General features: G+C 45.1%; 1 protein-coding gene across 50 annotated transcripts in view; it reads left to right on the top strand.

Moving 5' to 3' along the window:
• Nucleotides 1–12,627, top strand: part of LOC106598871 (SNF-related serine/threonine-protein kinase) — a 70,178-nt gene that overhangs the window by 23,675 nt on the left and 33,876 nt on the right. For all 50 annotated transcript variants that reach the window (XR_014380044.1, XR_014380049.1, XR_014380050.1 and 47 more), the window contains exon 3: nucleotides 1,879–2,020. Coding sequence is in view for 1 of the 50 variants with exons in the window: in XM_082960019.1 (XP_082816145.1) it covers nucleotides 1,879–2,020 (142 nt within the window). In the remaining 49 variants the exon portion in view is untranslated. The remainder of the gene's footprint in view (nucleotides 1–1,878; nucleotides 2,021–12,627) is intronic.

The following is a 12,627-nucleotide window of genomic DNA, read 5'->3' as shown; positions in this document are numbered from 1 at the left end:
GTGGCGCGAAATACAAACTCCTCGAAAATCCCAAAACTTCAATTTTTCAAACATATGACTATTTTACACCATTTTAAAGACAAGACTCTCGTTAATCTAACCACACTGTCCAATTTCAAAAAGGCTTTACAGCGAAAGCAAAACATTAGATTATGTCAGCAGAGTACCCAGCCAGAAATAATCAGACACCCATTTTTCAAGCTAGCATATAATGTCACAAAAAACAAAACCACAGCTAAATGCAGCACTAACCTTTGATCTTCATCAGATGACACTCCTAGGATATTGTTATACAATACATGCATGTTTTGTTCAATCAAGTTCATATTTATATCAAAAACCAGCTTTTTACATTAGCATGTGACGTTCAGAACTAGCATTCCCACCGAACACTTCTGGTGAATTTACTAAATTACTCACGATAAACGTTCACAAAAAAACACAACAATTATTTAAAGAATTATAGATACAGAACTCCTTTATGCAATCGCGGTGTCCGGTTTTAAAATAGCTTTTCGGTGAAAGCACATTTTGCAATATTCTGAGTAGATAGCTCGCCATCACGGGCTAGCTATTTTGACACCCACCAAGTTTGGTACTCACCAAACTCAGATTTACTATAAGAAAAATTGGATTACCTTTGCTGTTCTTCGTCAGAATGCACTCCCAGGACTTCTACTTCAATAACAAATGTTGGTTTGGTTCCAAATAATCCATAGTTATATCCAAATAGCGACGTTTTGTTTGTGCGTTCAAGACACTATCCGAAGGGTGACGCGCCCGGCGCGTTTCGTGACAAAAAAAATCAAAATATTCCATTACCGTACTTCGAAGCATGTCAAACGCTGTTTAAAATCAATTTTTATGTGATTTTTCTTGTAAAAAAGCGATAATATTCCGACTGGGAGTCGTTGTTTTCGTTCAAAGACTGAAAATGAAAACATGGAGTCGTCTCGTGCATGCGCGCGCCAGTCTCATTGTTCTCAGATCGACCACTTACCAAATGCGCTACTGTTTTTCAGCCATGGCCTGCAAAGTCATCATTCAACATTCTGGCGCCTTCTGAGAGCCTATGGGAGCGTTAGAAAATGTCACGTTACAGCAGAGATCCCCTGTTTTGGATAGAGATGATCAAGAAGGCCAAGAAATGGTCAGAGACGGCGCTTCCTGTTTTGGAATCTTCTCAGGTTTTGGCCTGCCAAATGAGTTCTGTTATACTCACAGACACCATTCAAACAGTTTTAGAAACTTTGGAGTGTTTTCTATCCAAAGCTAATAATTATATGCATATTCTAGTTTCTGGGCAGGAGTAATAATCAGATTAAATCGGGTATGTTTTTTATCCGGCCGTGAAAATACTGCCCCCTATCCATAACAAGTTAAACGCTGAGCCATTGTCTATGAATCAGCATTCTCAAATAGGTGTTCCTTTTGTCCAGGTGGGGAAGGGCAGTGTGGAGTGCAATGGAGATTTTCATCATCTGTGGATCTGTTGGGGCGGTATGCAAATTGGAGTGGGTAACCACAGTGGTGTGATGTGAAGGTTGAGCTGGGGTGTTTGGGGTCTGCGTGGTTAATTCCCTACACACACACACACACACACACACACACACACACACACACACACACACACACACACACACACACACACACACACACACACACACACACACACACACACTACAATTTGATTTTGAATCACCAAGGTAGTTGCAGCAGGGGGAATCCAGACTGTTTAGCCCAGGCCAGCAGAATCCCAGGGCTGACAGAACACAGTGCTCTGAACCTACAGATTGTTCTACAGTACCCAGCCAGGTTATAGTGTAGCAGAATGATCCATTCACCTTCTCTCTCTCTCTCTCCTCTTCCTCCTATTAGATATCTGGAGTCTTGGTGTGATCCTGTTCATGCTGGTGTGTGGACAGCCCCCCTTCCAGGAGGCCAACGACAGCGAGACCCTCACCATGATCATGGACTGTAAATACACTGTACCCACCCACGTCTCCAACGCCTGCAAAGAGTGAGTCCCGCAGACACACACGCAGACATGTACACGCATCCTAATTAACAAGTGTTCTCCAGAACAGATGCTGACCTCTGTCTTTCAGCCTTGGTTATGTAACAGATGAGCTGTAAACATCTGAATAGGAGCCAGACCTCTGACTACCACATCTCTCCTTTGTGTTAAGCCTGAATGTCTGTCTGGACGCCAGTCAACACTCTGTGGTCTGGAAGGTTGCCAGTCAGATCTGTGCACATCCAATCATTGGCAGTTCTTCAGGCACTTCTCTGAGCTTCCTGAATCAGGATGGTCCTGACAGATAAATATGTCTGCTGCTATTCCCATAGCTTTGGATTGACCCCGGGGTTGATGCTTATCGCTGTAGATTGAGTTCAGGGAGGGGGGTAATAAACAGAGCCAGTGTTTGACTCCAGTAAATGGTCATGTCTCTACTAGCTACTCTCATTGTTTATCTTTCCATCTCAGTATTTTTAGACTCAGGAAGTGTGCTGCTGCTATCTTTTTCAGCTGAACTAATGATCTACTGTGATTTTATACTGTAGGCTAAATGAGGACTGCACAGCCACATAGAATATAGGCCTGACAGCCCTCCATTTACTCTCTGAATTTACTGTCTCTTTCTAGCAAAGAATGACAGCAGTTTATTTGTCATATGCACATGGTAACAGTGTAGGGGAGAGTCCATCTGCTCTGTTTGAACTAGACCGCAGTCTGTAAATACCAGGCCCGGTACTGTGTTTCCCAGCAGAACAGACAGTCTGTAAAGACCAGGCCTGGTTACTATGTTCCCCAGCAGAACAGGCAGTCTGTAAATACCAGGCCCGGTACTGTGTTTCCCAGCAGAGCAGGCAGTCTGTAAATACCAGGCCCAGTACTGTGTTTCCCAGCAGAACAGACGGTCTGTAAATACCAGGCCCGGTACTGTGTTTCCCAGCAGAACAGACTGTGTGTTTTGTCAAGCCGTGACTGATGATGATGATGATATTTTGGCTCCTTGAATATCCAGTTCCTTTCCTCCCGTCTCTGCTATACTAAATGTTTATATGAGTGTCCTCCTTCCTTGATTGTTCAGATGTCTGCCTTGATTCAATCTTCACAGTCAAATGAAATGAACAGAGAGGGAAAAGAACACTCACAAGCTCCAAATGGAATTGAATATGGAACATGTCTATAGAGTTGAGCTACCTATCATTAGAATTGAATATGGAACATGTCTGTAGAGTTGAGCTACCTATCATTAGAATTGAATATGGAACATGTTGTCTATAGAGTTGTGCTACCTATCATTAGAATTGAATATGGAACATGTCTATAGAGTTGAGCTACCTATCATTAGAATTGAATATGGAACATGTCTGTAGAGTTGAGCTACCTATCATTAGAATTGAATATGGAACATGTTGTCTATAGAGTTGTGCTACCTATCATTAGAATTGAATATGGAACATGTCTATAGAGTTGAGCTACCTATCATTAGAATTGAATATGGAACATGTCTATAGAGTTGTGCTACCTATCATTAGAATTGAATATGGAACATGTCTATAGAGTTGAGCTACCTATCATTAGAATTGAATATGGAACATGTTGTTTATAGAGTTGTGCTACCTATCATTAGAATTGAATATGGAACATGTCTATAGAGTTGTGCTACCTATCATTAGAATTGAATATGGAACATGTTGTCTATAGAGTTGTGCTACCTATCATTAGAATTGAATATGGAACATGTTGTCTATAGAGTTGTGCTACCTATCATTAGAATTGAATATGGAACATGTTGTCTATAGAGTTGTGCTACCTATCATTAGAATTGAATATGGAACATGTTGTCTATAGAGTTGAGCTACCTATCATTAGAATTGAATATGGAACATGTCTGTAGAGTTGTGCTACCTATCATTAGAATTGAATATGGAACATGTCTATAGAGTTGAGCTACCTATCATTAGAATTGAATATGGAACATGTTGTCTATAGAGTTGTGCTACCTATCATTAGAATTGAATATGGAACATGTCTATAGAGTTGAGCTACCTATCATTAGAATTGAATATGGAACATGTTGTCTATAGAGTTGTGCTACCTATCATTAGAATTGAATATGGAACATGTCTATAGAGTTGTGCTACCTATCATTAGAATTGAATATGGAACATGTCTATAGAGTTGAGCTACCTATCATTAGAATTGAATATGGAACATGTCTATAGAGTTGTGCTACCTATCATTAGAATTGAATATGGAACATGTTGTCTATAGAGTTGTGCTTCCTATCATTAGAATTGAATTGGAAACCGCAGCGTATCATTTTGTCTTGTTTCCATATGCTTAGGGAGGAGTGGGAGGCATTTGTCTTGTTAACCTCAAATCATTGTGTCGGGGGCGTGATGGAGGAAAATTCGATAGTTACATATCGCAATATTATTTTGGAAGATATTATATCGATACTTCGACTTTTTGTTGTTGCTAGGTGGCGTTAGCTAGCGCTAGTCGGCTGTACTTGCGCCAAAACTCAGGTATTTTTCAACCTATAGCTTGTTCTCCTTTTTCAACAGTGAGCCAACAAGTTTTCAAAACTTTTATTTCCATGTCTGATCAAAACGTATTTTCTCAGTCTCTCTCATCTCTCTGCAACAGACATAGTGAGCAATATGTTTAGAATTGCAGTATCGGATCGTAATACAATAGAATTATGAGAATCACAATACATATCGTATCGGCCACTAAGTATCATCATTATATTGTATCAAGAGGTCCCTGGCGGTTACCAGTCCTAATGTATCTTCTATTGCATCCACATGTTTATCTAAACAAACCCTTGTTACAACTTGTCACAATTTTACTAATGTGTTTTGATATTCAGTGTCTTTGACTTTTTACCAAGGAATGTATCTGAAGTCAGAGAAGACATCTATCTAACCAGGGCCATTCATACAGCTCTCTAACTATGCACATTCACACATACCAAACCTGCATGTTGACATTAGCTGTTCTGTGTGTCAAATCTAATTTTGTCACATGCTTTGTAAACAACAGGTATAGACTAACAGTGAAATGCTGAACTTACGGGCCCTTTCCAAATATGCAGAGAGAACATTTTAAAACATTCTAGAAAGATAATACCACAAGGAATGAATAAATCCGCAACGAGTTGTATACACGTGTTACCAGTACAGTGTGTTGTCCTCATTCTACATACCAGAGAGTTTATTATGATGAATAGCCTGTCATGCATTTACTTTTGGTCTCTACAGAAAACAACTACAAGCCACACCTCATTTTAATGGACTAAAGCAGATTTAGTTGACATTTGATAATATGTCGGCAGGTAGCCAGCCTAGTGGTTAGAGCGTTGGACTAGTAACCGATAGGTTGCAAGATTGAATCACCAAGCTGACAAGGTAAAAATCTGTCGTTCTGCCCCTGAACAAGGCAGTTAACCCACTGTTCCTAGGTCGTCATTGAAAATAAGAATGTGTTCTTAACTGACTTGCCTTGTTAAAACCTGTTGGGGCTAGGGGGTAGCAATGAACCCTGAGACGGGATTGCTAGCAAGGCTGGAAATTCAAAACATCAAAAATCTAATAATTTCAATTTCTCAAACAATCAACTATTTTACACAATTTAAAAGATAAACATCTCCTTAATCTAACCACATTGTTCGATTTTCAAAGAGGCTTTACGGCAAAAGCATAAAGTTAGATTATGTTAGGACAGTACATAGCCACAAAAGTACAAACATCCATTTTCAATTCAAGGTCAGGCGTCACCAAAAGCAGAAACCAGCTAAAATTATGCACTAACCTTTGACAATCTCCATCAGATGACACTCCTAGGACATTATGTTATACAATACATGCATTTTTTGTTCCATCAAGTTCATATTTATATCCAAAAACAGCATTTTACAGTAGCGGTGAAATTCAGATTTTTTTCTTCTCTGAAATGCTTCCGGTGAACAATGTTACAAATTACAAAATTACTATTCGAAAACATTGGTAAATTATAATATTGTCATTCAAATATTCATAGTTTAACATTTCGTAAATGCTACTGCATTGCCAGATTTCAAAATAACTTTACTGGGAAATCACAATTTGCAATAAACCGGGTGCTGTGCTAAGAACAATAGGCTAGGCTATACAGGTTAGCACCATCTTGTAACCATGTAATATCAAAATTACTATTGTCAATAATCCCTTACCTTTGATTATCTTCATCCATTGGCACTTCCAGGAATCCCATGTCCACAACAAATGTGGTTTCTTTCAACAAAGTTCATAATTGATGTCCAAATAACTCCAAGTTATTAGCGCTTCGGTAGGCTACTAAAAAGTAGCGCGGGGGGGAAGTCACGGCGAAAAGTAAAAAAAATAATCTATTTACGTTCGTTCAAACATGTCAAACGTTGTTTAGCATCAATCTTTAGAGCCATTTTTAACGTGAAACATCAGTAATGTTTCAACCCGACCTCTCCTGTGTCTTGAAAAACGTATTTGAAAAATGTATCGCATCACATGATTGCGCAGGTGCAGCCAATAATGAAGTGACGACATCCCAGGGAGGTCAACTTCTCTTCCTTGTCATCCGGTCTCTGTTCATCATAGACGCTTCAAACAACTTTATAAAGATCGTTGACATCTAGTGGAAGCCGTAGGAAGTGCGAAATGAATCCTTTGTCACTGTGTTATCTATTAACAATGACTCAAAAAATAGTACAGCCACAAAATTATTATTTTTTTCTCAGGTTTTTGCCTGCCATATGAGTTTTGTTATACTTACAGACACCATTCAAACAGTTTTAGAAAATTCAGAGTGTTTTCTATCCAAATCTGGTAATAATATGCATATCCTAGCTTCTGAGTTGGTGTAGGAGGCAGTTAAAAATGGGCACATATTTTTTTCAAAATTCTCAATACTGCCCCCTAGCCCCAACAGGTTAAATAAAGGTAAAATAAAAAAAATAATTCTAGATGTAATTCTAGTCAACAAAATAAGTTAGTCAGCGTTGGCTGATTTTTAATGAACAGACCTGATAGGTGAGGCAGGCTGTTAGCATTGTGCTAATTAGCCGTTGGTAAGGGACCTTTCTGTGAGTTGCTGCCCCTATGGAGGATGAGAGGAGAGGGAAGAGATTGGACTGGGGAGGCTGGTTGCCTCAGGGCTCAGCACAGCAGACTACACCACGTTGACCCTGCCTGACTCAGTCAGAGGGGGAGCAGGTGTTGTCCGGGAAGAGAGACTGAAACCACCAAAACAGCCTTTAGCTCATTTAGGCTCAGCCAGTCAGGCCCCTCTCTCTCTCTCTCCTCTCTCTCACTTGCACTCCTCTCTCTCACTCCCGTCTGCACTCCTCTCTCTCACTCCCGTCTGCACTCCTCTCTCTCTCTCTCTCTCTCTCTCTCTCTCTCTCTCTCACTCCCGTCTGCACTCCTCTCTCTCTCACTCCCGTCTGCACTCCTCTCTCTCTCACTCCCGTCTGCACTCCTCTCTCTCTCACTCCCGTCTGCACTCCTCTCTCTCTCACTCCCGTCTGCACTCCTCTCTCTCTCACTCCCGTCTGCACTCCTCTCTCTCTCACTCCCGTCTGCACTCCTCTCTCTCTCACTCCCGTCTGCACTCCTCTCTCTCTCCCACTCCCGTCTGCACTCCTCTCTCTCTCTCTCACTCCCGTCTGCACTCCTCTCTCTCTCTCTCCACTCCCGTCTGCACTCCTCTCTCTCTCTCTCTCACTCCCGTCTGCACTCCTCTCTCTCTCTCTCACTCCAGTCTGCACTCCTCTCACTCCCGTCTGCACTCCTCTCTCTCACTCTCTCTCTCTCTCTCTCTTCTGCACTCCTCTCTCTCTCTCTTCTGCACTCCTCTCTCTCTCTCTCTCACTCCCGTCTGCACTCCTCTCCTCTCTCTCACTCCCGTCTATACTCCTCTCCTGATGGAAAGAGATCACTAAGCTTTTGGGCCTGGGTAGTGTTAATAGTGTTTTTCAGTTGAGGATTTGGGCCTGGGTAGTGTTAATAGTGTTTTTCAGTTGAGGATTTGGGCCTGGGTAGTGTTAATAGTGTTTTTCAGTTGAGGATTTGGGCCTGGGTAGTGTTAATAGTGTTTTTCAGTTGAGGATTTGGGCCTGGGTAGTGTTAATAGTGTTTTTCAGTTGAGGATTTGGGCCTGGGTAGTGTTAATAGTGTTTTTCAGTTGAGGATTTGGGCCTGGGTAGTGTTAAGTGTTTTTCAGTTGAGGATTTGGGCCTGGGTAGTGTTAATAGTGTTTTTCAGTTGAGGATTTGGGCCTGGGTAGTGTTAATAGTGTTTTTCAGTTGAGGATTTGGGCCTGGGTAGTGTTAATAGTGTTTTTCAGTTGAGGATTTGGGCCTGGGTAGTGTTAATAGTGTTTTTCAGTTGAGGATTTGGGCCTGGGTAGTGTTAATAGTGTTTTTCAGTTGAGGATTTGGGCCTGGGTAGTGTTAATAGTGTTTTTCAGTTGAGGATTTGGGCCTGGGTAGTGTTAATAGTGTTTTTCAGTTGAGGATTTGGGCCTGGGTAGTGTTAATAGTGTTTTTCAGTTGAGGATTTGGGCCTGGGTAGTGTTAATAGTGTTTTTCAGTTGAGGATTTGGGCCTGGGTAGTGTTAATAGTGTTTTTCAGTTGAGGATTTGGGCCTGGGTAGTGTTAATAGTGTTTTTCAGTTGAGGATTTGGGCCTGGGTAGTGTTAATAGTGTTTTTCAGTTGAGGATTTGGGCCTGGGTAGTGTTAATAGTGTTTTTCAGTTGAGGATTTGGGCCTGGGTAGTGTTAATAGTGTTTTTCAGTTGAGGATTTGGGCCTGGGTAGTGTTAATAGTGTTTTTCAGTTGAGGATTTGGGCCTGGGTAGTGTTAAGTGTTATTCCTCCTAGATAAGCAGGTCCACCTGGGACAGGGCTGTACTGCCAAGCTGCTTTCTTCTTCCTCATTAGCATATTTCTTGTCTTCGTTCCATTCTTTCCCCCAATCTTTGCCAAAATGTTTTTACCTGCCACAATTAATAATTCAGGAGGTCTTTTGCATTTTATCCCCTTGAGTTGTTTGATTTTTGTCATTCCTGGTTTTAATAAATATATATATATTTTTTTTAGGGGATTAGATTTTAAAACGCTGAGTTTCTCAGCATGACGTGGAAATGCTCTTCATATTGAGCCAATCACATGGATATGCTCTTCATATTGAGCCAATCACAGAGGATGGAACACTGGACTTCTCAGTTGTTTTGTTCATTGATCATGTGCATTGTCTGTTTGTCTGGAATTCATTTCACTCAGTCTTTGATTGCTGTCCTCGTCAACTCCTATCACATATCTGTTGTACCTTCCTACTACTGCAGGCCAACTCCTATCACATATCTGTTGTACCTTCCTACTACTGCAGGCCAACTCCTATCACATATCTGTTGTACCTTCCTACTACTGCAGGCCAACTCCTATCACATATCTGTTGTACCTTCCTACTACTGCAGGCCAACTCCTATCACATATCTGTTGTACCTTCCTACTACTGCAGGCCAACTCCTATCACATATCTGTTGTACCTTCCTACTACTGCAGGCCAACTCCTATCACATATCTGTTGTACCTTCCTACTACTGCAGGCCAACTCCTATCACATATCTGTTGTACCTTCCTACTACTGCAGGCCAACTCCTATCACATGTCTGTTGTACCTTCCTACTACTGCAGGCCAACTCTGAAGTAGTAGATGTTGTGTCTCTGGAACGGTCTTTTGTGGAGCTGAAATCATCACCATTTTCTACAAGTATGAAGTAAAGTGCACAATCTCTTTTCTATGGCAACATTATCATTTGATTCAATAGACTAGGCCTAGCCTTTGTTTGCTCGTGATGTCACATTATATAGGCTATAAAATGTCTTCATATGCAGAGGAATGTGCAATTAATACAATTACATACCAGCACATTACTTCCAAACCACTTCTTTCTCTCGGTCTCTCACTTCCCGCTTTCTTTTCTTTCTCTCTTGCTGTTGCTCTATCACATGTCCTCTTCCCCCCTTTCTCCTCTCTCTCCATGCCTGCCTGCTGTTAGAGTACGGTAGCCAAGCCTCCATTCTCCAGGAGAGAGGAGATACAGCATGCATGACTAGGAGGTTACTATAAATATCCCCATAGCACTTTCCTGTCTTCTTCCCCTGAGAGAAGAGTGAGGCTGGAATGGGTAGAGACAGGAGGCTGGAGGACTGAGTAAGGAATGAGTAGAGATCGAGAGAGACAGGAGGAGTGAGGCTGGAGGGGGAGGCTGGAATGGGTAGAGACAGGAGGCTGGAGGACTGAGTAAGGAATGAGTAGAGATCGAGAGAGACAGGAGGGGTGAGGCTGGAGGGGGAGGCTGGAATGGGTAGAGACAGGAGGCTGGAGGACTGAGTAAGGAATGAGTAGAGATCGAGAGAGACAGGAGGGGTGAGGCTGGAATGGGTAGAGACAGGAGACTGGAGGACTGAGTAAGGAATGAGTAGAGATCGAGAGAGACAGGAGGGGGAGGCTGGAATGGGTAGAGACAGGAGACTGGAGGACTGAGTAAGGAAGGAGTAGAGATGGAGAGAGACAGGAGGGGTGAGGCTGGAATGGGTAGAGACAGGAGACTGGAGGACTGAGTAAGGAATGAGTAGAGATGAGGAGAGACAGGAGGGGTGAGGCTGGAATGGGTAGAGACAGGAGGCTGGAGGACTGAGTAAGGAATGAGTAGAGATCGAGAGAGACAGGAGGGGTGAGGCTGGAATGGGTAGAGACAGGAGACTGGAGGACTGAGTAAGGAATGAGTAGAGATCGAGAGAGACAGGAGGGGGAGGCTGGAATGGGTAGAGACAGGAGACTGGAGGACTGAGTAAGGAATGAGTAGAGATGAGGAGAGACAGGAGGGGTGAGGCTGGAATGGGTAGAGACAGGAGAATGGAGGAATGAGTAAGGAATGAGTAGAGATGGGTAGAGACAGGAGGGGGAGGCTGGACTGGGTAGAGACAGGAGGGGGAGGCTGGACTGGGTAGAGACAGGAGGGGGAGGCTGGAATGGGTAGAGACAGGAGGGGGAGGCTGGACTGGGTAGAGACAGGAGGGGGAGGCTGGACTGGGTAGAGACAGGGGGAGTGAGGCTGGACTGGGTAGAGACAGGAGGGGGAGGCTGGAATGGGTAGAGACAGGAGGGGGAGGCTGGAATGGGTAGAGACAGGAGGGGGAGGCTGGACTGGGTAGAGACAGGAGGGGGAGGCTGGACTGGGTAGAGACAGGAGGGGGAGGCTGGACTGGGTAGAGACAGGGGGAGTGAGGCTGGACTGGGGCGGGGGTGAGGCGGACGGAGGCAGGAGGGGGAGGCTGGACTGGGTAGAGACAGGAGGGGGAGGCTGGACTGGGTAAAGACAGGGGGAGTGAGGCTGGAATGGGTAGAGACAGGAGGGGGAGGCTGGACTGGGTAGAGACAGGAGGGGGAGGCTGGACTGGGTAGAGACAGGGGGAGTGAGGCTGGACTGGGTAGAGACAGGAGGGGGAGGCTGGACTGGGTAGAGACAGGAGGGGGAGGCTGGACTGGGTAGAGACAGGAGGGGGAGGCTGGACTGGGTAGAGACAGGGGGAGTGAGGCTGGACTGGGTAGAGACAGGAGGGGGAGGCTGGACTGGGTAGAGACAGGAGGGGGAGGCTGGACTGGGTAAAGACAGGGGGAGTGAGGCTGGAATGGGTAGAGACAGGAGGGGGAGGCTGGACTGGGTAGAGACAGGAGGGGGAGGCTGGACTGGGTAGAGACAGGGGGAGTGAGGCTGGACTGGGTAGAGACAGGAGGGGGAGGCTGGACTGGGTAGAGACGGGAGGGGGAGGCTGGACTGGGTAGAGACGGGAGGGGGAGGCTGGACTGGGTAGAGACGGGAGGGGGAGGCTGGACTGGGTAGAGACAGGGGGAGTGAGGCTGGACTGGGTAGAGACAGGAGGGGGAGGCTGGACTGGGTAGAGACAGGAGGGGGAGGCTGGACTGGGTAGAGACAGGAGGGGGGAGGCTGGAATGGGGAGAGACAGGGGGAGTGAGGCTGGAATGGGTAGAGACAGGAGGGGGAGGCTGGACTGGGTAGAGACAGGAGGGGGAGGCTGGACTGGGTAGAGACAGGGGGAGTGAGGCTGGACTGGGTAGAGACAGGAGGGGGAGGCTGGACTGGGTAGAGACAGGAGGGGGAGGCTGGACTGGGTAGAGACAGGAGGGGGGAGGCTGGACTGGGTAGAGACAGGAGGGGGGAGGCTGGACTGGGTAGAGACAGGAGGGGGAGGCTGGACTGGGTAGAGACAGGAGGGGGAGGCTGGAATGGGTAGAGACAGGGGGAGTGAGGCTGGAATGGGTAGAGACAGGAGGGGGAGGCTGGAATGGGTAGAGACAGGGGGAGTGAGGCTGGACTGGGTAGAGACAGGAGGGGGAGGCTGGACTGGGTAGAGACAGGAGGGGGAGGCTGGACTGGGTAGAGACAGGAGGGGGGAGGCTGGACTGGGTAGAGACAGGAGGGGGAGGCTGGACTGGGTAGAGACAGGAGGGGGAGGCTGGAATGGGTAGAGACAGGGGGAGTGAGGCTGGAATGGGTAGAGACA

The sequence above is a fragment of the Salmo salar genome, chromosome 02, assembly GCF_965601325.2.
Source record: "Salmo salar chromosome 02, fSalSal1, whole genome shotgun sequence".
NCBI classification, from domain to species: Eukaryota; Metazoa; Chordata; class Actinopteri; order Salmoniformes; family Salmonidae; genus Salmo; species Salmo salar.
Note: the sequence above shows the minus strand (reverse complement) of the source record. Positions and strands in the feature narration are given on the sequence as shown.